At 36.1% G+C, this 23221-nt stretch overlaps 2 protein-coding genes across 2 annotated transcripts in view; one reads left to right on the forward strand and one right to left on the reverse strand.

The window, feature by feature from the left end:
• Positions 1-23221, reverse strand: part of LOC127880267 (uncharacterized) — a 536299-nt gene that overhangs the window by 222553 nt on the left and 290525 nt on the right. The gene's annotated exons all lie outside the window — the stretch shown is intronic.
• LOC127880262 (chromatin assembly factor 1 subunit A-A-like) overlaps positions 1578-23221 on the forward strand; it is a 44992-nt gene continuing 23348 nt past the window's right edge. The window contains exons 1-7 of the mRNA XM_052427585.1: positions 1578-1666; positions 2961-3037; positions 8780-9405; positions 11521-11613; positions 16204-16407; positions 21670-21746; positions 22681-22762. Of these exons, the coding sequence (XP_052283545.1) occupies positions 2992-3037; positions 8780-9405; positions 11521-11613; positions 16204-16407; positions 21670-21746; positions 22681-22762 (1128 nt within the window). The 5' untranslated portion in view covers positions 1578-1666; positions 2961-2991. The remainder of the gene's footprint in view (positions 1667-2960; positions 3038-8779; positions 9406-11520; positions 11614-16203; positions 16408-21669; positions 21747-22680; positions 22763-23221) is intronic.

Genomic DNA, 23221 nt, shown 5'->3' on the forward strand with positions numbered 1-23221 from the left:
GGATGTAAAATTACTAATGTAAAATCAACGTTTTGATACACTTATTGAATCTGTTTCCCCAGAATATGCTGTTCTATTAATATTTACCTTTATCAATGATAATCAGCGAGGTATGCCGATTAGAAAATCGAGCTATCTCAATCGGACTGGCTCGGTCTTTTACATAGGTCGCCATTGTGAAGCATTGTTCATGGTATGATAACTTAGACGAGCTGCTTTGCAGCATCGTCAAAAATGATCATACGCATCTGTTAACGTCTCGTTCTTTATCGGTATTTGCTTTGTAAGATTTAGTTAGTATACTGTTTGTACAACACGTACCGATTATTTCATTTTTTGTTTAAATTTCGTAAAATTATCAAAATACGTTACAATTTATAAATGCGTATCTTCGTAAAACATGTCGCCTGATGACAGTCATTTTACCCGGACACGGTGTACCTAAATACAGTAATGTATACATTTCTACACTGGTATGGGCAAACTTGTAAATAAATTCATCATTACGCTTGTGCGAACCTTTTATTATAAACACGAACATCATTACGCATGACCCGTGATTAAATACCTACTTTTCACATTGTGAAAATTTATTTATTTTCATCTAATCATACAAACGTGTCCACTTAATGTAAAAATACGTTTATACCAATATATAAGCTCCAGTTTTGAAATAATATATACACTAATTGATACGGATATCATTACGCATGACCCGTGATTGATATACCGTATATATACCTACTTTTTCCCGGAGGTAACTTCCTATATACGGGTATATAGGGGTGTGTCGAAAATATGGGGTGTGTTTTTCGACTAAGATTATAGATGTGGGTATGGTTTTGAGTATCTAATTATAGATATGTGTATTGAAATCAGGAATTTGCTTGTTTATAAATGCATATAGATTTGAAAGTATTTGTAACAAAATAGGTATGATAAATTTCATCCTTGTATGTAAATGGGTATCAAAAAGTAAATTTCATATATGAAATTTACAAATAAACATATAAAGGCAAATTCAATAAGTATACTGTATTGATATGATAGAGATTAAAATTCTTGTATGAAATGTGTCCACTTTATCAAATTTAAGTATTGAAATGGGTCCAGTTTATCAAAATTATTGTATTGAAATGGGTCCATTTACTCAAAGGTATCGTCACGGACTCTAGATGAGAGGTCAATATACGCTCCGTGGTATCGTATACAGATGGGTCTTCTTTTTCAAAAATCGTGTATCAAAATGGGTCTACTTTATCAGAGTTCCGGTATACAAATGGATCACATTTCGGAAGTCTCAGTGGGACACTCCTACCCTAAAATTTCGGAAGTTACCCCCCCCCCCCCGGGTACTTTTCACACAAAAAAAATTATTTATTTTAATTCAATTATAAAAACATGTTCGCTAAATGTAAAAAACAACATGTTTATACCGAAAATAAGCTCCCGCTTTAAAATTATATATACATTACGCCTCAGTTCGCCACATTACGCTAAAGTGTATACATTACTGTATTTAGTCAGATCCGTCAGGACATGGGCATACTAGTTAGTTTAGTGTAGCCTTTTCGTTTGAAATTGTTTTTCGTTATATCAAACATCAAGTCCCCGCGAAATCTGGCGCCAGAGTTGTTATTTTTTTTAGAAAACAAAGGCATATTAGGTTTGTGTTACTGTCCTTAAAACACGTATAGTGTTTCGTTTCATTTTCATATTTCAACGTTGGTTTATCTTTATGTTGTTTATGAAACCCTATAAGCTGCAAACTCGTATTTAAACACTATTTCTTATTAATAACTTAGTGGTTCTTGAATGCTTTGAAGTTTGTGTTTGTATGAGTAAATACGTATCCTCCAATTACCTTGAGTCGAGCGTTTAAGGAAACAACTAAAAGAATGACTGAATTTATTCAAACAATGCCGCAATAAACAATGTACTTTTAAAGATTTAATTGATTCCCATTAAATCCATGTCAAAATTGTTTATTTAAGTTTTAACCATGCAAAGTGGATAGTTCCATAAACACCCACAAATTACATACACTATGCGCGTTGTTTACCTTTAGTCAAGGCCTCACATCTGAAAGTGAGAGTACTCGATTGCAATTGACATGAGGTCAACAAAACTTTAAAAATTGGATTCACTGAACAAATTTATAGATAATGAAAGTTTAATTTTTCATAACTTTATTTACAATTTAACAAGTTTCTGTTTTATTGGTTGATCTTCTTTTGAGTAACATTGACACAAAAAAGTCACAGTGCTCAGGAATTGCAAAAAGACAACGTTGGCAAATTGTTCAAATAAAATTTCGGCATATATGCTACTTAATTAAAAGATTTGATAAAATTATCCAATTGGGACAGGGTTTACCCACTGAACGTGTGTTAATTGCCATGTCACCTATTTTCTTGGTGTGCCAACCCTGCAAAATGGTGAAAAAAACTCCACATTGATTTTATCACCCATCTAGTTCTTTAAGTTGGACCTTAGTAAATATAATACTGGAATCAATACTGCAGGCTTCAGGCACTGTCGGAAGAACAACATATTTTGAGAACAACATAGTGCTTTTGAAGCTTCCCGAAGTATCGCATTCGAATTCGCAATCGCTTGTACAGTGTGCAAAATTCAGATTTTAAAGTAATAGCACAAATTCTTATACACATATATAAGAAGTAAAATTACTTACTAGCCAAAACCCTTTGGGCTAGTGCTAATTTCGCACACTGCTTATAAATCTATTTTATCAGACCACATCTAGCGTTGAAATTTTGGCTATTGCAATATTATTATAGGGAACATTCATTTTTTATTTGTCAACTTTTAATTTAAATATTGTACAAAATATTCTTTGATTTTGAGTTTTTATGGGCTTTTAAAAAAATCTTGGTCATGATGCATCACACATGTGATCTGAGAACTTACTCTAACATTATTTTCTATTCCATATTCAGATCAGATTACAGTAGCTGAGGTTCCCTTAAAATGATGGATGCAATTGAAGTTCTACCATCCAAAAAGATGAAGCAAGGTCAGTTTCATACATATTAACATAGACATGATTCACAGGGCTCCACGAGGATTTGAAAAGTCAGGTTTCTTCAGCTTTTTGGGAAGATAGCCCATGGCTTTAAAATTGGGAATTTTATCAGCATTTTAAAGAAATTAGGAAAATAAATTGGGATTTAAAACTACATGCGCAACATATTTGTTTTCCATTCAGCCGAATCACAAAGCGCTTGAATTTAATTGCCTCAACAACACGGAGAATATTGGGCATAGGAATGATGCCGACATTAACCATATCTAGGTATAGTCTCAAACCCATACGAAACCAGATTGGATTTAGCTTTGTTAAAAAGCGAAACAGACGATGTCATTAGTAGGGTTTTTTCTCAATTGGGAATTTTTTAACAAATTTTGGGAATAAAGTATACTTCTTGCAATTGGGAATATATATCCGAATTTCAAATATAGAATCAGGTCAAAAAATCCTGAGGGGGGGGGGGCAGGGCCAAAAAACCAACTTTGGTGAAAGGGCCACAGCCGTTTTTTGGGGGGAAAAATACACAATTTTATGGCTTTGGGGAATGAAAAATACTGAGGTAGATTGGAGATTTAGAGAAAAATGCATGATTTTAAAGAAATTTCTGTATGGGAAAGAGAGGTTTTTCACACGGATTTTGGGGGAAAATAAGGAAAATCTTAAATAATCAATTAAGCATATTTTACTGTTTTTAAAACAAATTCAAGGAAACAGAAAATTTAATTATGCAATATTTTTCTATTTCCTACACTGGATCACGGTTAACTTGTATATTTAAAGGTTTAAAAAAAAAATCTTTTTGGAGGGGAAAATTTACCAGCTGAGGGGAACAAAAAATCAGAGGGGAAAGGGCCGTTTTTCAGTGGGTCACAAAGAAGGTAAAAAAAAACCTGTTTTTGTTAAGGGGAAGAAAAAGAGGCCCCTTGCGAAGAAGGGTTTTTTGGCCCTGGGGGCTATTCTGTCAAAAGGGCTTTTTCGATGCGCTGTATTTTGTCAAAAGGGCCCTTTTGAGTCTGGTCTCTTACGGATTTTACACTATACCTCAATTTGGATAACGTCAGCATTATTTGTGTGCCCGATATTCTCCATGTTGTTCAGGTGCTTATTATATTTGCAATGAAATTCAAGCGTTTTGTGATTCGGCTGAATAGAAAACAAAGATGTCGCACATTTTAAATATTACGTGAAAAAGATTCCTATGAAGCAAAAACCCAGCCAAACAAAAACTAGATTTTTTGAAGCAAGTGTCATAAAATAAACAAACATCGTCAAAATGTACAAGTCCTTCCATTGAAACTCCAGGGCAGGGCTTTCCTTTGACCCGAGCTCCCGGGTTTTGACGCTTGTAAATTACAGAAGACCCCTTTTTGACTCTTGAGAAAATTACGTCATGCGTCACATTTGACCCGGGGGAATATACCGACTTGTGTCAACGAGATCAAAAGTTGTTAAGACTAAGCGATAATTGGCTCGGGGCGGAGTATCTCATTTAGCACGCGCTAATCGTTAACGCCCGTTTCCAATCATCGAAGCACAAGTCCACCCAGTAGGCGGAGTTTGGTTAATTAAGAAATCTAGTATTGACCAATTAAAACACTGCTGGTTCGATGACGCGTGTATTAACTTTCCATTATTTATCATAGCGTTTGTGATCAGCTGTTTGCGGAAAAGACGTGTATTAAACCCACCTAGTTGCAATAATCCAACTCCCAGCTATTGACCCTCTGAGCTGTACGTATGTACTCATAAAAGCTCAGAGCATTTAAGAAGAACTATAAACCCACAAAAACAGAATGGACTCATCCGCGTCAGTTTTAATAATGTTCAATATTAAATAATAACATCCATATCCACAGAACACCGTAAAGCATATTTTGAGATATTTCGAGAGTATGGCAGAATGTTTTTCCAAAGCTGAATGCACTTATCACTGTTTTACTTCATGATTGCTCAGTTCAAAGACGCGCGAAAGTTATGCTGGCATATGTACTGTCTACAACGTCAAATTACACGCTTTGCATCAAAGTTGCTAAAAATAACTATAGAACCGATATAACTGACCTTGTGGCAAAGTGACAATTTTTGCATGAGCTAATTGATTACAAAATACATATAGGCGTAATAATTGACCATTTGAGGAGGCATAGAAAACGGCGTGTTTGTCGCACGTCTTCAGTGAAGATGGCACATGAAATAATTAAAGGGCGTCGGAATTTTTGATGGGATTAAATACGGAGGCACCTTTATCGACGAGTAGAAATAATTTCCTTTTATAGTTTACCGATTTATATAGGCTATTGTGTTTAGGTACCACCCGTATGTTGTTGTTTTTTTTGTGATAGCCAGCGGAAATGTTTTTTTTTTTTTCACATTTTGTATTTCATTCTTAATTTAATAGCCACGCGAAACGGTCAAACAAAGTTATTGGATAAAGTGTAATTGTGCAAAGTGTAATTGTGCTTGTGCATTCGGAAAATGTTGCAGAGAAACCTTTTCGAATTCGAAATCGGTAGTAACTCTGAAAGTGTGTGTAAGACGCCAACGACAAAGCGTACTTTAGATCTAAATGACAGTGCTCCTAACACCCCCAAACGTGCGAAAGAAGAACATATGACATATTACTCTGCTGTATACATGAAGTTAATGTTGTATTAGAATACATGTTTTGTATTTATTAATCATTGAAATATTGTGTTTAAATGCATAGTGTTGTAGTGACAGTAAAATGTAAGAAATAAATGTTAACATACATGTATCTTTTTATTTGTTGCTTTTTATATATTATATCTCAGTAATTTGCTTAAATTGCAAAAAATCATTGACTGTTCTGCGTTATTATTAGGACTCTCAGAAGTTTGATTTTGACTCTTGAAAATATGGTCCCAAGAGTCCTTGACTCTTGAGATTTGAGGTCTAAGGAAAGCCCTGCAGGGGTTTTTCAGCATTGTCTGAGCCTCCGGAAAACGGAGGCACTCCCAAAGCAAACAGACCCGATTCTAAACCGAAATTATAAAAAAATTCCCAACTTAATTTTTTTTTTTTTTTTTTTTTTTTTTAAGAATGAAGTGTCTTATAACATATGTGACTAACCAGTGTTTGTTTTGGTAAAAAATATCTGCTATAAGGTTTGACTGTACAGTTCTTATCTCAGAGAGTAACTGTAACTGAAAAACAAAACTGCAGTACTTGAATAAACGTTGAACATGCCCAATATTGCATCTGTTTATATAAAGAAGACAAAATAAAAACAAATTTATTTGTTAAACCGCTGAATTATTTAAGCATGATAAATTCACAATATTTTCCCAAATGAGCCGTTTCATCGAAGCAAAAATTCCCAAAATGACAAATTTTTTCGATAAAAAATTCCCAATTAAGTCAGACTCCTTTTCCCAAAATAGGCAGAAAAACCCCTGCTAGGTCAAAAACTAGGTCAAATAAAAGAAAAACCTTGTGAAGACAGTAGAGGTCACAGTTTTCATCCAATCTTTATGCAATTTGGTCAGAATGTTTATCTCTATGAAATCTGGGTTGGGATTGTTTTGGGTCATCTGGGGTCAAAAACTAGATAACTAGGTCAAAAAGTAGGAAAACTTGGCAAATTTGAGCATTTTTATGCCCCCCTTCGAAGAAGAGGGGGTATATTGCTTTGCTCATGTCGGTCGGTCGGTCCACCAGGTGGTTGTCAGACGATAACTCGAGAACGCTTGGGCCTAGGATCATGAAACTTCATAGGTACATTGATCATGACTTGCAGATGACCCCTATTGATTTTGAGGTCACTAGGTCAAAGGTCAAGGTCACGGTGACCCGAAATAGTAAAATGGTTTCCGGATGACAGCTCAAGAACGCATACGCCTAGGATCATGAAACTTCATGGGTAGATTGATCATGACTCGCAGATGACCCCTATTGATTTTGAGGTCACTAGGTCAAAGGTCACGGTGACCCGAAATAGTAAAATGATTTTCGGATGATTATTCAAGAACGCATATGCCTAGGATCATGAAACTTTATAGGTAGATTGACCATGACTCGCAGATGACCCCTATTGATTTTCAGGTCACTAGGTCAAAGGTCAAGGTCACGGTGACTGGAAATAGTAAAATGATTTTCGGATGATAACTCAAGAACGCATATGCCTAGAATCATCAAACTTCATAGGTAGATTGATCATGACTCGCTGATGACCCCTATTGATTTTGAGGTCACAAGGTCAAAGGTCAAGGTCACGGTGACCCGAAATAGTTAAATGACTTTTGGATGATAACTCAAGAACGCTTTTGCCTAGGATCATTACACTTCATAGGTACATTGATCGTGACTTGCAGATGATCCCTATTGATTTTCAGGTCACTAGGTCAAAGGTCAAGGTCACAGTGACAAAAGTCGTATTCACACAATGGCTGCCAGTACAACGGACAGCCCATATGAGGGGCATGCATGTTTTACAAACAGCCCTTGTTTATCAATAAAATGGACCAAATTGGAATGTTTTTATCAACAAATATTGACGTAATATAGATACATCAGGTCTTTTCCTGGCCATTTTGGGAAAAATGCAATTCATATGAAAAGTCCACAGATGTGGGAAAAAACTAATTTAATATAACTCTTTATTATAATTCAAAATCATATTAATTTTTTATATACTTTGTTAGATGTTTATGAAATTAATTTGAGATATATTTATCATTAGAGAGTTCTTTCTAATAATTTTTTTTTTTTTTTTTAACTTCTTGAGGGGATTTTTTCTACAAAATTGGGGAAAAATATATACTCTTTTTTTAGGGGAATGGGGCCGAATATCGGCCCCGAAATCGCCATTAAAAAAACACTGAGGTCACTAGGTCAAATAATAGAAAAACCTTGTGTAGACAACAGAGGTCACAGTTTTCATCCAATCTTTATAAAATTTGATCAGAATGTTTATCTTGATGAAATCTGGGTTGGGATTGTATTTGAGTCACCTGGGGTCAAAAACTAGGTCACTAGGTCAAATAATAGAAAAACCTTGTGAAGACAAAAGAGGTCACAGTTTTCATCTAATCTTTATGAAATTTGGTCACAATGTTTATCTTGATGAAATCTGGGATGGGATTTTATTTTGTTAGTCGGGTGAGCGATTCAGGGCCATCATGGCCCTCTTGTTAATTACATTGTACAATGCTTTTATTTTTTGGCATGCACAGTAGCACACTGCCACTGCGGTGTTGCGCGGTGGTATCCTGATAAGAACGGAAATTGTCTGCCTTTACCGAAGAGACTAAAGTCATACACACTGCAGGTATTGGCAATCTCTGAGGAACGCCAAGCGTTTTAGCGTATACACCTTGCCTTCCCCGCCGCGGAAGCACTTGTTAGCAAACAAAAGCCCCGCAGAAGGAGCGAGTTTTTTTTAAAACTCATGGACTGTATTGTACATGTAATTACACAATTTATAAGAGCTGCACTTTGAAAAAATGGGCTGTATGCATGAAACTGATATATCCTTCCAGATTAGCCTTTATCCTCCGCACAGGCTAATTAGGGATAATATTGGCTTTTAAGGAATTTTTACTTTAAAGGGTGTTTCTTGTTAAAAAAAATCTATCATAAGCAGAAAGTGTAGACTTGTCCAAAATGAGCCTGTGAAGTCTGTTGTCTTGGGAAATACTTAAAGCACATGCATTAAACCTGGTTTTCCCAGAGCACGGTAAATGCATATGCAGTTTTATTTTTCTTTAGGTCGGCTTCCATTCAAGCCTTTGGATCACACTGGACAGACAAAGCAGGGCAGCACACCTCCAGGCAACAAGAAAAGGAAACTCTCTGATAATGAATCACCAAGTGCCAAACAGATTCGGACTAGTCTAGGCTCCACTCAGAAGGGTGGGCTGAATGGTGAGCATGAGGTTAGCAGTAGTTCAGAGGCAGAAAATGCTGCTGAAAATCCTGCATTACTTATGCCCGGGCCCAAGATGCATACACTTGATAAATTCTTCAGTTGCAAAAAGCCTATAGCAGATCAGGAGGAGATAACTTCGACTAATCAATGCATAGAAATCGATCTCACGGAGGAATCAAATGAATATGTGGCTGGAGATGCCACCAAAGAAAACAAGGAAGTGGATGTCTTCGTAAAGGAAAGTATAAAAATTGATGAAAACAGTCACATTGATCCTGATGAGGATTTGAAAGTTGAAGGGGAAAATAAAGAAAATGATAAAACTGACGATGTTATGAGTATAGATAGTGATGACGGGAAAGAGGAAAATGAAGATTGCAATGCTTCTTTTATTGCCAACACTTCAGTTTGTGAAGATGCTCTTAAAACTCCTGCCAAGAGCAAAGATATGGACTCGATAATTAAGGTAGTGTTAACTACTGCTTTATAATTGATCGAGGTAGCCTTTGTATTTCAAATTCTACATTGTCAATTCATGTTTGTGCTTGATAATTGCCTTAAAGCATTACAAATTCTATTTTATTTTACCAATGTGGATTGATAATTATCAATTTTAAAACATTTTTTTTATTCATTAGTGTAATTTTTATACGCCCGTTTTTAAAAACGGGATATATTATAGTTTTACCCTTGGCGGGCGGCATCCACAGCAGTGTCCGCTCTCTAATTCAAATAGTTTTCATCCGGTCTTCACCAAACTTGGTCAGAAGTTGTGTCTAGACAATATTTAGGTCAAGTTCGAATATGGGTCATGCTGGGTCAAAAACTAAGTCACAGGGTCACTTAGTGCATTTCAAGGATTAAGCATGGTGTCCGCTCTCTAATTGAAGTAGTTTTCACCCGATCTTCACCAAACTTGGTCAGAAGTTGTGTCTAGATGATATGTAGGTCAAGTTCAAATATGGGTCATGCCAGGTCAAAAACTAGGTCATGAGGTCACTTAGTGCATTTCAAGCATTACGCATGGTGTCTGCTCTCTAATTGAAGTAGTTTTTATCAGATCTTCACCTAATTTTGTCAGAAGTTGTTTCTGGATGATCTGTAGGTCAAGTTTGAATATGGGTCATGCCGGGTCAAAAACGAGGTCACGAGGTTACTTAGTGCATTTCAAGCATTTAGCATGGTGTCCGCTCTCTAATTGAAGTAGTTTTCATCCTATCTTCACCTTATTTGATCAGAAGTTGGGTCGAGATGATATGTAGGTCAAGTTCAAATATGGGTTATGCAGGGTCAAAAACGAGGTCATGAGGTCACTTAGTGCATTTCAAGCATTTAGCATGGTGTTAACTCTCTAATTGAAGTAGTTTTCACCCGATCTTCACCAAACTTGGTCAGAAGTTGTGTCTAGATGATATGTAGGTCAAGTTCAAATATGGGTCATGCCAGGTCAAAAACTAGGTCATGAGGTCACTTAGTGCATTTCAAGCATTACGCATGGTGTCTGCTCTCTAATTGAAGTAGTTTTTATCAGATCTTCACCTAATTTTGTCAGAAGTTGTTTCTGGATGATCTGTAGGTCAAGTTTGAATATGGGTCATGCCGGGTCAAAAACGAGGTCACGAGGTTACTTAGTGCATTTCAAGCATTTAGCATGGTGTCCGCTCTCTAATTGAAGTAGTTTTCATCCTATCTTCACCTTATTTGATCAGAAGTTGGGTCGAGATGATATGTAGGTCAAGTTCAAATATGGGTTATGCAGGGTCAAAAACGAGGTCATGAGGTCACTTAGTGCATTTCAAGCATTTAGCATGGTGTCCACTCTCTAATTGAAATAGTTTTCATCCGATCTTCACCTAATTTGGTCAGAAGTTGTGTCTAGATGATATGTAGGTCAAGTTCAAATATGGGTCATGCAGGGTCAAAAACGAGGTCATGAGGTCACTAAGTGCATTTCAAGCATTAAGCATGGTGTCCGCTCTATAATTGAAGTAGTTTTCATCCTATCTTCACCTAATTTGGTCAGAAGTTGTGTCTAGATGATATGTAGGTCAAGTTCAAATGTGAGTCATGCCGGGTCAAAAACGAGGTCACGATGTCACTTAGTGCATTTCAAGCATATAGCATGATGTCCGCTCTCTAATTGAAGTAGTTTTCATCTGATCTTCACCGAATTTAGTCAGATCTTACGTTTAAATGATATCTAGGTCAAGTTCAAACATGGGTCATGCCAGGTCAAAAACTAGGTCTCGAGGTCACTCAGTGCATTTCAAGCATTGAGCATGGTGTCCAAAACCTTCGAATGGGGTATCTTGTGACAGTTTGACACTCTTGTTCTTGTTTGTTTTTTATTTGACCTAAATATATTAAAGCTTTATACATGTGTTCATTACCTAATTACCAAATTTATGTTCAATTAGGCAAACTTCCAATCTCAGAATCATATTGACATGTTTGTAACGTTATCCTGTTTTAAAGAAGTAATAGAATTCAGACCTGCTTGATTATATTGATACCTTTTAGTTGTGAAACATTATGATTGATTGATGGTTATAATTCTTCTATTGCTTGTCAATGTATCTAGTCCCCATCTGTCAGTGAGGACAACGCTGGACTCAGTCAGGGATCTGGCAGTGAAGGGACTCCCAGTCTATCAGGAAAGAAGCAATCAAAGCCGGTAAGGGCGAAGCGGATTTAAAACAACACATTTAAATTTGTGTTCAGTTTGACTGAATTTCATGCTAAGTTTGTGTTGTTTGTATCTCTGAAAGCGTGTGCCTGTTGAAATTACAAGTAATTATTCATACCCAGTCACGACTGTGTAATACATATTGCCAAATTCTTATTTGTTAAGATTTGCCTATGAATTAGTTCTGTTTATCTCACCTGTGCACATTGTGCTCATTGTGAGCTTATGCAATTGCCTTTTGTCCGTCGTGTGTTGTGCAGGTTTATCATTTGCCTTGTTAACACTCTAGAGGCCACATTTATTGTCCAATCATTATGAAACTGTTCACTTGGTCAAAAGATATATCCCAATGATATCTCGGTTTCTAAAAAAACATGACCGTCAGGGGGCTGGGCATTTTTCCTTAAATAGCTATATATGGCTAAAGTAAATTCTTGTCAACACTCTATAGGCCACATTTATTGTCTGATCTTCATGAAACTTAGGCTGAAAATTTGTTCCTATGATATCTCGGCAGAGCTCTAGATAAGGATTTGTGAAATGAGTAACGGTACTGCCATTGACAGAAAAAAGGAGTAACGCTTAAAAACAATTAGTACCTGTACTACCATATCCAAAAATACAGGTAGTACTGTACTACCCGTGTTCTTGGATATTGAAGGGTGTATAACTGACTTTACAGAAACATTTGCAGCAATTATAATAAATATATGTAGCTTCTTAAACAGTTACTGTATAAGGTTTTCCATTCTGAATTATGATGCTAATACAACTACACATTAAAACTCATGACTAATACTATTTCTTCATTTTTCTTGACAAGAAAACACAAGCCAACCAGTAAGCTAAGTAAATGAACACTTATTTCACTGTCTCATCCGTTTCCCATCGTGTTTTCTAACGTTTTACGCCACCGATGCAATCAAATCGTTTAATATCGGGGCGACAATGTATTTTTCTGGGTTCACATATTTAATGTCAGGATGGTTAGAAGACACCGTATGTAGTCATTATATGACAACAAAGTGTTGTTTTGAGCCGCTTTCGGTTAAGCCGGCATTCAATTGCGCGCAGACATATCGTTTTTGACGGATGTACAAGTTACAGGAAATCACGCGACAGAGTAGACAATAATATATGCACCCTGTCTACAACACTTCGGTAATTTAAATTAACGAAAAGCGCCGTTAGGTTAGAGACCAACAAATCACGCCGCGCTGACGCAGACGTATCGGTACGGCCAAATTGTTTTTGTAAATGCGTAAAATGGATATTAATGTCGTAATTGTACGTCCAGTTTATAAAAATAAATGCGTAAATCTTCATGAAAAAGGCGTATTTACGGCTGTACGGCCCTTATCTAGAGCTCTGATCTCGGACAAGTCTTAATATAGCTATAGTAAAACCTTGTTAGCACTCTAAAAGTTACATTTATAGTTCACTCTTCATGGAACTTGGGTCAGAACATTTGTTCTTATATCTTGGGCTGCGCAGAACAGGTCAGTTCATTTATATCTATGAAACAAGTTTTAAACTGGGTCACATGGGGTTAAAAACTAGGTTACTAGATGTAGGTCAAATTGAAGAAAAGGCTTGTGAAAGCTCATGGGACCCAATTAATTTACCAGTCTTCATGATATTTGTTCAGAACATGTTTCCCAATAATAAATCAACAAAGTTTAAACTTAAGTATTGTAACATGCAGTCACTAATTAAAACTGTATAAAAAAACTTGCAAACAATCTAGATGCCACATTTTAGTTTGCATGAAAATCAGTCAGAACATTGTCCCAATCATATCATGACAGAATGTGGTACTATGGTCAAGTTGTGTGGAAAACTAGGTCACTAAGTCCAATTCAAGAAAAGGCCTATGAGCAGAGTTTTAGCCGTATTATCAGAATAGCAAACAGTTTGGATCCTGATGAGACACCACATTCTGTGGTGTCTCATCTGGATCCAAACTGTTTGCAAAGGCCTTCAAAATTCGGTTCCAGCACTGAAAGAGTTAATATATGATTTTATTCCACTGTAAAACATGGCTACCATAGCAAAACCATTTGAATTTTCTAGAAATCACATTTGTTTCCCTTTCATCATGAAACTTGCTAAGAATACCAACAAATGTGTTGTCTTTCAGCGATATCTTTTGACCCAATTGGTAAAAGTACCGGTACCGGCCCACTTGGCAAAAAAGAAGCGAGAAAACCCTTGTAATTGGGAAAATTAATATTGTTAATTTTAAAATGGGAAATTGGTGTATTTTAATTTTTCTAACAATTACTTTATATTTCATAATGAAGTGTTGTCAATATTATATTTACTGATGTTCAAGCCATAGAGCTGTTAAGAGGAATTAACTGATTGTTTAATTTTATTTACCAGTTACATGTACCAAAGTGTTTTTTGTTTTTTTTAAACCTTAATTTGGGCTTTTTAACCAGGTTTTCCGAAGGAAAAAACTGGTTATTAGATTGGCGAATGCGGGCGGGCTGGCTGGCTGGCGGGCTGGCTGGCTGGCGGGCTGGCTGGCTGGCTGGCGGGCTGGCGGAATAAGCTTGTCTGGGCCATAACTATGTCGTTCATTGTCAGATTTTAAAATCATTTGGCACATTTGTTCACCATCATTGGACGGTGTGTCGCGCGAAATAATTACGTCGATATCTCCAAGGTCAAGGTCACACTTTGAGTTCAAAGGTCAAAAATGGCCATAAATGAGCTTGTCCGAGCCATAACTATGTCGTTCATCGTCAGATTTTAAAATCATTTGGCACATTTGTTCACCATCATTGGACGGTGTGTCGCGCGAAATAATTACGTCGATATCTCCAAGGTCAAGGTCACACTTGGAGTTCAAAGGTCAAAAATGGCCATAAATGAGCTTGTCCTGGCCATAACTATGTCATTTATTGTGAGATTTTAAAATCATTTGGCACATTTGTTCACCATCATGGGACGGTGTGTCCCACGAAAGAATCACGTCAATATCTCCAATGTCAAGGTCGCCACGACTAAAAATAGATTTAAAAAAAAAAAAAAACTTACAAAGGGGGTTAATTTTTTTTGGTCATTTCAAAAGTTCAGTTTGAGTTTTCTCCCTTTATCAGATTTTTTTTTCACAATGAAAACCTGGTTTTGTGACAATTTTGTCCCTTGTTTCTAATGGTCATTGGGAAATTTCATGTACGGCGAGTAGGGTTATTATGCAGTTTGTTGGACTACTAGAGTGTATGTGATGTTTTATGATGGCAAGTTAAAAGAAAAGAAAGTGGAATAATTTAGTAAAATTTAACATATGAAACAAGAGTTTATGACTAATGGCAACATTTCGGACAATCCAAAATAACGGATCGTTTTATTGTAATTTTGCAGACATGCCTTATACATGTATTACCTTATATAACTGCAACATAAATTAAGGGCGACCAAAAAGTGAATACAGGTAGCCTGATTTTGTAAGCTGGTGGGGCCCTGAATGTCTATGAGGCTTTGCTTGGTGGATGTGGCCCTAGTCTTCATTTATGGGAAAATATGGGATATACATTGTTGTAGGGGTGAATTTGGGCTTAAATTTCTTTTGATTTTTATGATAAGGGAATTTTATTTCTAGGGATTAAGTGTTTTGATTTTTTCATTTAAAATCAGGTCCGGTAATCAGCCCATTCCCAATGGAAAAAAAGAGTATATTTTCTCCCAAATTGGAGCTAAAAATTACCAATGGAAGATTTCCTCCCCCCCCCCCCCCCCCCCCAATTTTTTTTTTAGAGCTCAATTTTGTTCATCTCCCATCAGTATAAGATCAACCTTAGTGAAAACACTTGTATTATCAATATAATACTGAAAACACTTGTATTATCAATATAATACTGAAAACACTTGTATTATCAATATAGTACTGAAAACACTTGTATTATCAATATAATACTGAAAACACTGTATTATCAATTTAATACTGAAAACACTTGTATTATCAATATAATACTGAAAACACTTGTATTATCAATATAATACTGAAAACACTTGTATTATCAATATAATACTGAAAACACTTGTATTATCAATATAATACTGAAAACACTTGTATTATCAATATAATACTGGGCACACTTGTTTTATCAATATAATACTGGGCACACTTGTATTATCAATATAATACTGAAAACACTTGTATTATCAATATAGTACTGAAAACACTTGTATTATCAATATAATACTGAAAACACTGTATTATCAATTTAATACTGAAAACACTTGTATTATCAATATAATACTGAAAACACTTGTATTATCAATATAATACTGAAAACGCTGTTTTATCAATTTAATACTGGACACACTTGTATTATCAATATAATACTGAAAACACTTGTATTATCAATTTTCAAGTATTTGTTAGAAAATAAAAACAACACTTAATTCACTTAATTTCTCAATTTTAGTTTTTAGTCAAAACTCTGCAAATTTTCCCAATTCGAAGGGACCTGGCCCCATTCCCAATATGGTGAAAAAACACTGGGGTTAACCAGTTAGTTTCATTGTATGGATAAATAAAAAATGTATGCCCGTTTCAATTGCCAGCTGTCTGAGAGCAAGCGCAAGGACCGCGATGCTCAGCGTCAGAAACAGAAGGAGGAACGTGATCGTGAAAAGGAGGACAAGAGGCTTGCCAAGGAGAGGGAAAAAGAGGAGAAGAAGAAGGAACTGGCTGAGAAGAAGCGACTGAAAGATGAGCAGCGAGAGAAAGAAAAGGCAGAGAAAGAGAAGGCAAAGCAAGAGGAAAAGGTGAACATGAAACGGAGTCACGTTCTGAGAAAACTGGGCATAATGCATGTGCATAAAATGTCGTCCCAGATTAGCCTGTGCAGTCCTGAAAAATATCATAAAAGCGGAAAGTGTCATCCCTGATTATCCTGTGTGGACTGCACAGGCTTATCTGGGACGACACTTTACGCACATGCATTTTGCCCAATTTTGACAGAACAAGACACAACTAATGATGTGCATCATATCTTGGATGAGATCATAATTCAGTTTTTGTGACATATTAGTTGAATTGGGTGCCCAATTAACAAGTAACTAAATAGTTCTTTCTTACATTGGATGCCTATTTTATTACTGCAACACTGTTGGTCTGATTGGATTATCAGTTAGTTTGAAAGACTGCAGACAAGTGGTCAATTAGGCAGTCTAAGGGTTTTTATGTCACCCACCACTATATTGGTGGACATATTGTTTTTGCCTTGTGTGTTGGTTGGTTGGTTTGTGTGTTTGTTTGCTCCAACTTTAACATTTTGCCATAACTTTTGCAATATTAAAGATAGCAACTTCATATTTGGCATGCATATGTATCTCCTGGAGCTGCACATTTTGAGTGGTGAAAGGTCAAGTTCATCCTTCAAGGTCAAAGGTCAAATATATAGCTTCAAAGCGGCGCAGTAGGAGACATAGTGTTTCTGACAAACACATATCTTGTCTGTAAATGAAAATATATCATAAAAGTAACTGCACTCTCTGTGCTTTCTGTAGTGTTAGGTTGTTGGAACTTGAAATATCAACTGTGAACTTTTTGTAGCTGTCAGATTATTGAGCAGCCAGATTGCAAGGTTGTTCCTGGAATGGATTATTGTTTGAGTATTCTCCATTACATGACTAGAGGAGAACACAAATAACACAGTAATAAGCACTTTAACTACAGTCTTGTTTTCGGGAAAAGTTGTAAGGCCTTTCTTAATTGTGAATATTAAAGTAAAAGGGAAATTATTAAGCATGATAATATGTTGGTTTTGAAGAGAAATATCAGTGAAATAAAATACTGTAAAACCATTAAATTTGTATGGTATGAATTTTCGTGGATTTCGTTGTTCCGCTGAACCCGAATTCAAGTACCAACCATTATTTTTGCATTTTTAATCCGAAATCGGTCCTCTCCGAATGTCATTTCCGACATTCTCTATTGTTTTCGGTTATCTAAGATATTTGATTGAGATATGCTAGGTAATACAATATGTTGTTTTCTTGACAAGTGTTTGGTTAATAATACTTTTTAAAGTCTCTATTACGCTCAAAATCAACGAAAATTTCGTTAAGTATTTCGTAAAATAAAGTTAACAACTTAACAATCAGTGTTCCTTGTAGCAATAGCCAAAATAGATGTGGTATGATTACATAGATTTTTGTAGATACAAAATGCTCGTTTTTAGCTCATCTATTTTTTGAAAAAAAATTATGAGCTATTGTCATCACCTTGGCGTCGGCGTCCGGTTAAGTTTTGCGTTTAGGTCCACTTGTCTTAGAAAGTATCAATGCTATTGCATTCAAACTTGATACACTTACTTACTATCATTAGGGGACTGGGCAGGCAAAGTTAGATAACTCTGGCGTGCATTTTGACAGAATTATGTGCCCTTTTTATACTTAGAAAATTGAAAATTTTGGTTAAGTTTTGTGTTTTGGTCCATTTTATTCCTACAGTATCAAAGCTATTGCTTTCATACTTGCAACACTTACTAACTTTCATAAGGGGACTGTGCAGGCAAAGTTATGTAACTCTGACTGGCATTTTGACAGAATTATATGCCCTTTTTATACTTAGAAAATTGGGTTAAGTTTTGTGTTTAGGTCCACTTTATTCCTACAGTATCAAAGCTATTGCTTTCATACTTGCAACACTTATTAACTATCATAAGGGGACTGTGCAGGCAAAGTGATGTAACTCTGACTGGCATTTGGACAGAATTATGGGCCCTTTATACTTAGAAAATTGAAAATTTGGTTAAGTTTTGTGTTTTGGTCCACTGTACCCCTAAAGTATCATAGATATTGCTTTCGTACTTGGAACACTCCCAAACTATCATAAGGGGACAGTTAACGGACAAGTTGCATAACTCTGGTTGTCATTTTTACAGAATAATTGCCCTTTTTTGACTTAGTAACTTTGAATATATGGTTAAATTTTGTGTTTCAACCCACTTTACTTCTATAGTATCAAGGCTATTGCTTTCAAAATTCAAATACTTTCATGCTATCATGAGGTTACTGTACCTGGCAAGTTGAATTTTACCTTGACCTTTGAATGACCTTGACTCTCAAGGTCAAATTATTAAATTTTGCTAAAACTGCCATAACTTCTTTATTTATGATTAGATTTGATTGATACTTTGACAAAACAACTCTTACCTGACATACCACAATAGACTCCACCCAAACCCTCGCCCTCCCCCCCCCCCCCCCCCCCCCTCCCCGGAATCCCTTCCCCCCAATTTTTTTTTTTTTTTTTTTTTTTTTAAGATCATCTCACAAATGACCACCACACCCTCACACTATATCCCCCACCCCATCCCCCCAATTTATTTTTTGGAAACGGTTAAAAAACACAAATATTTATTTTTATTTTTATGCCCCCCTTCGAAGAAGAGGGGGTATATTGCTTTGCTCATGTCGGTCTGTCGGTCGGTCTGTCCTTCCACCAGGTGGTTGTCAGACGATAACTCAAGAACGCTTAGGCCTAGGATCATGAAACTTCATAGGTACATTGATCATGACTCGCAGATGACCCCTATTGATTTTGAGGTCACTAGGTCAAAGGTCAAGGTCACAATGACCCGAAATAGTAAAATGGTTTCCGGATGATAACTCAAGAACGCTTAGCCCTAGGATCATGAAACTTGATAGGTAAATTGATCATGACTCGCAAATGACCCCTATTGATTTTCAGGTCACTAGGTCAAAGGTCAAGGTCACAGTGACCCGAAATAGTGAAATGGTTTCCGGATGATAACTCAAGAATGCTTGGGCCTAGGATCATGAAACGTGATAGGTAGATTGATCAGGACTCGCAGATGACCCCTATTGATTTTGAGGTCACTAGGTCAAAGGTCAAGGTCACAGTGACCCGAAATAGTAAAATGGTTTCCGGATGATAACTCAAGAACGCTTAGGCCTAGGATCATGAAACTTGATAGGTAGATTGATCAGGACTCGCAGATGACCCCTATTGATTTTCAGGTCACTAGGTCAAAGGTCAAGGTCACTACCCGAAATAGTAAAATGGTTTCCGGATGATAACTGAAGAACTCTTATTCCTAGGATCATGAAACTTGATAGGTAGACTGATCATGACTCGCAGATGACCCCTATTGATTTTCAGGTCACTAGGTCAAAGGTCAAGGTCACGGTGACCCGAAATAGTAAAATGGTGTCCGGATGATAACTCAAGAATGCTTATGGCTAGGATCATGAAACTTCATAGGTACATTGATCATGACTGGCAGATGACCCCTATTGATTTTCAGGTCATTAGGTCAAAGGTCAAGGTCACAGTGACAAAAAACATATTCACACAATGGCTCTCACTACAACGGAGAGCCCATATGGGGGGCATGCATGTTTTACAAACAGCCCTTGTTTTATTTTTTGAAATACCGTCCAACCATCGCACCCAAGAATCCCCTCCCCACCCCCCCCCCCCACCCCCGATTTTTTTTTTCTTTTTTTTTTTTTGCAATTTTTTTCCCGCATTTTTGGAAGATAATGTAATAAATGACCACACACCCACACTATACACCCCTCTTCACTCCACCCCTCCCTCCATTGTGATTGAAATTGAGAGTCCCTTCACCTTCAAAAAGAAAATAGATGAGCAGTCTGCACCCGCAAGGCGGTGCTCTTGTTATTTATTTGTGGCCACAATTTATTCCCTCGAATATATCTTTTCATACGACACACGAACACCATGGTAGTGTTCATGTGTCATATGTATAGATAATGCAAAACAATAATAAAAGCGAGCATTTTGTATCTACAAACATCTATTTTACCAGACCACATCTGGCGTTGAAATTTTGGCAATTGCCATAAGGAACACTGATTTTTAATTGTTTAAGTTTATTTTACGAACAATGGTACGAAATTTTCGTTGATTTTGAGTAGTAATGTTACTCTAAATAAAGCACGGAATTTAAACTGTACAATAACGATTGTTCTCTTTTACGTGACGTCGTCAAATTAACAGTTTACAGATTTATCACATATGTCAATTAGTGCCAATTAAAGTTAAAAGAGACGTAACGGTTTTCACACGTGTATTTTGGGGACCTTATTACTCAATTGTTACTACTAGGGGACCGATTGAGCAGAGAATTGCAAATATTGTCAAAACAACATTGATAGCAATTAGCGAGCGGGGACCCACAAGATTGCCGCTTATTCGCTCTTGTCGACAATTTTCGGCAACACTTTCATGTTTCAGTGCACATTAACCTCAAGCCTTGTTGTCAACAAAGATTAGCAGATTATTATTCGTTATTACTCTGTATGTATTAAGAAAAGTTTAATTATTATGACTGTCAATCTTCCCCGAATATTTGAAATCCAGAAAATTACGTGTCAACAAATTAGTTGTTTTTTATTAAACCAAGAAATTTCATACCAAATTTCATACCGACGAAATTCTATATGTTTACAGTAGATAATTCACTGTTTCAGACAGTGAAAATGAACGATTATGTTCACTGTTTTACTTTGAAATGATGATTATTTATTAAATATTTAATGTTACATTGACATTATTTTAGGGTATTTCTCTAGTTAAATACAAAAATAATCATTTGTACGCATTAAAGAAAAAGTATTTATTATATTTATTGGAATTGTTGGAATATGGATTTTAACTCACTTGTTATCATAGAAAAAATACAATGAATGTGACTGATAACTCATGAAGTAAAATCAATATTCCACCAAATTCAACAAATATCCTCTATATAATCGACTTTGTAATAAAATGGTTTTCTGCACATTGAGCGGGGGATTTCTAGGTTATTATAGGGAAGGGATGTATACATTTATGGCAGGATCATGAAGCCAAAGTTTGGACCAAAATTTTACCACCTCCGACCAAAAAAAACACAACAACAACAAAAGAAAAACAAACTATTTTGTAAACAGGCTTATGCATGAAAGAAGAATAAAGAAAATTATTCACAACAAATCAATAAAGAAAACAAAACATAATCCCTGTAAACAAATTTGTATTGAATGTTTCAGGATAAGAAGGAAAAGGAGCGATTGGAAAAGCTGAAACAAAAAGAGGAGGAGAAAAAAATGAAAGAAAAGGAAATTGAGTGGGTTTGAATTTATGTCACTAAATAGTTAAGGACAGATACATAATAATATGTTGATCATAATTGATGGGTAATTCAAAACCAAATGTATTAACTGCAGTGATTTAGCAACCCTGGAACTTGTGTACATTGCATACATGAACTGAGCCTTGCTTTGTGAAAAGGGGATTTAATGCATATGTGTTAAGTGTCTGCCCAGATAAAACCAATCAGTGATGACACTTTCGGTTTTTAAGATATTTTTCGTTAAAAAAAAATATGTTGTAGGCAGAAAGTGTTGTCCCTGATTAGCCTGTGCAGACTGCTCAAGCATTAAACACCCTTTATAAAAAGAAAGGCTCACTTGTATTTTGTAAGTATGACATGCAAAATCCTTTGGGCTACAACTTCCTCGTTCATTGGAAGCCTTTCAAGTGATTCCACAAATGTTCAACTAGAGTTGTCATGTGCAAGAACCACATGGCTACCTTTAAAATTAAAGACAAATTGTGCAGTTTAAGTCAAAATACGGGACTTACTTTATTCATTGAATGATTTCCTAATTATTTGGCCTGCATCATGCAAAAATGGGTCTAATGCCATTTGGGGCCAGAGTAGCTCCAGCCAAGCCAGTGCTTAGCTACCCTGTTTGCTAGTGAGACAACAAAACCTTGCATGACTTTGCGTACAGCTGAACTGCTGACCAGACTGCAATGCGCTGGCCACAAATGACTTAAGACCCATTTTGCATGACGCAGGTAAAATAAGGTAAACATATTTTTTTTATGGAAATATACAATTGAATTTGTATAAGTTCCATGTCATTATTCAGTTATTTAGATTATTTAGTGGCACTACTTAAAGTAAGTGATGCAATACCAGTTAGTGTTTCAGCAATGTTTTTGGTTGGCTAGAACACGATAAATACATTTGTACTGAAATTATCAATTTTAAGAGCTAAACAAGAAGAGAAACGTCAGAAGGAGGAAGAAAAACGACTCAAAGAGGAGGCACGCAAAAAAGAAGAAGAAGAAAAGGTAGTTTCAGTTATCAAAGACCAGTGATAAAACTTGCATTTGAGATCATTTGAGGTTTTATTTCAAACTTGCTTTGTGTGATTTATTACAGTTAAATTTATCAAGACCAAATATCAGTGATGTATTTAGTATCATTTAGGTTGGCTACATGTAGATCAGTAGGTAGAGCATTTGCAGTTACTGGTATTTATATGTTAACCCTTTCCCACTTAGATACGTATTTTCATGCATTTGTAGCCCCTTACAAAGTTATATTTAATTATAAGACCTTTCTAACTAGATTCAAGTTTTAAAGGCTTCATTTCCAACCCTTAGGTACTGATGAGCAGCAAACAACATAGAACCTGATCAGAATGCTAGTTACTTGCAGGCTGTTCTGGTTTAATGCTGTTTGCACATAGACATTTTTACTTTGCTTCTAATTGGGAAATGGTTACACCTATAACTGGCCAACCAGCT

This window comes from Dreissena polymorpha, chromosome 4 (assembly GCF_020536995.1).
Source record: "Dreissena polymorpha isolate Duluth1 chromosome 4, UMN_Dpol_1.0, whole genome shotgun sequence".
Classification (NCBI taxonomy): Eukaryota; Metazoa; Mollusca; class Bivalvia; order Myida; family Dreissenidae; genus Dreissena; species Dreissena polymorpha.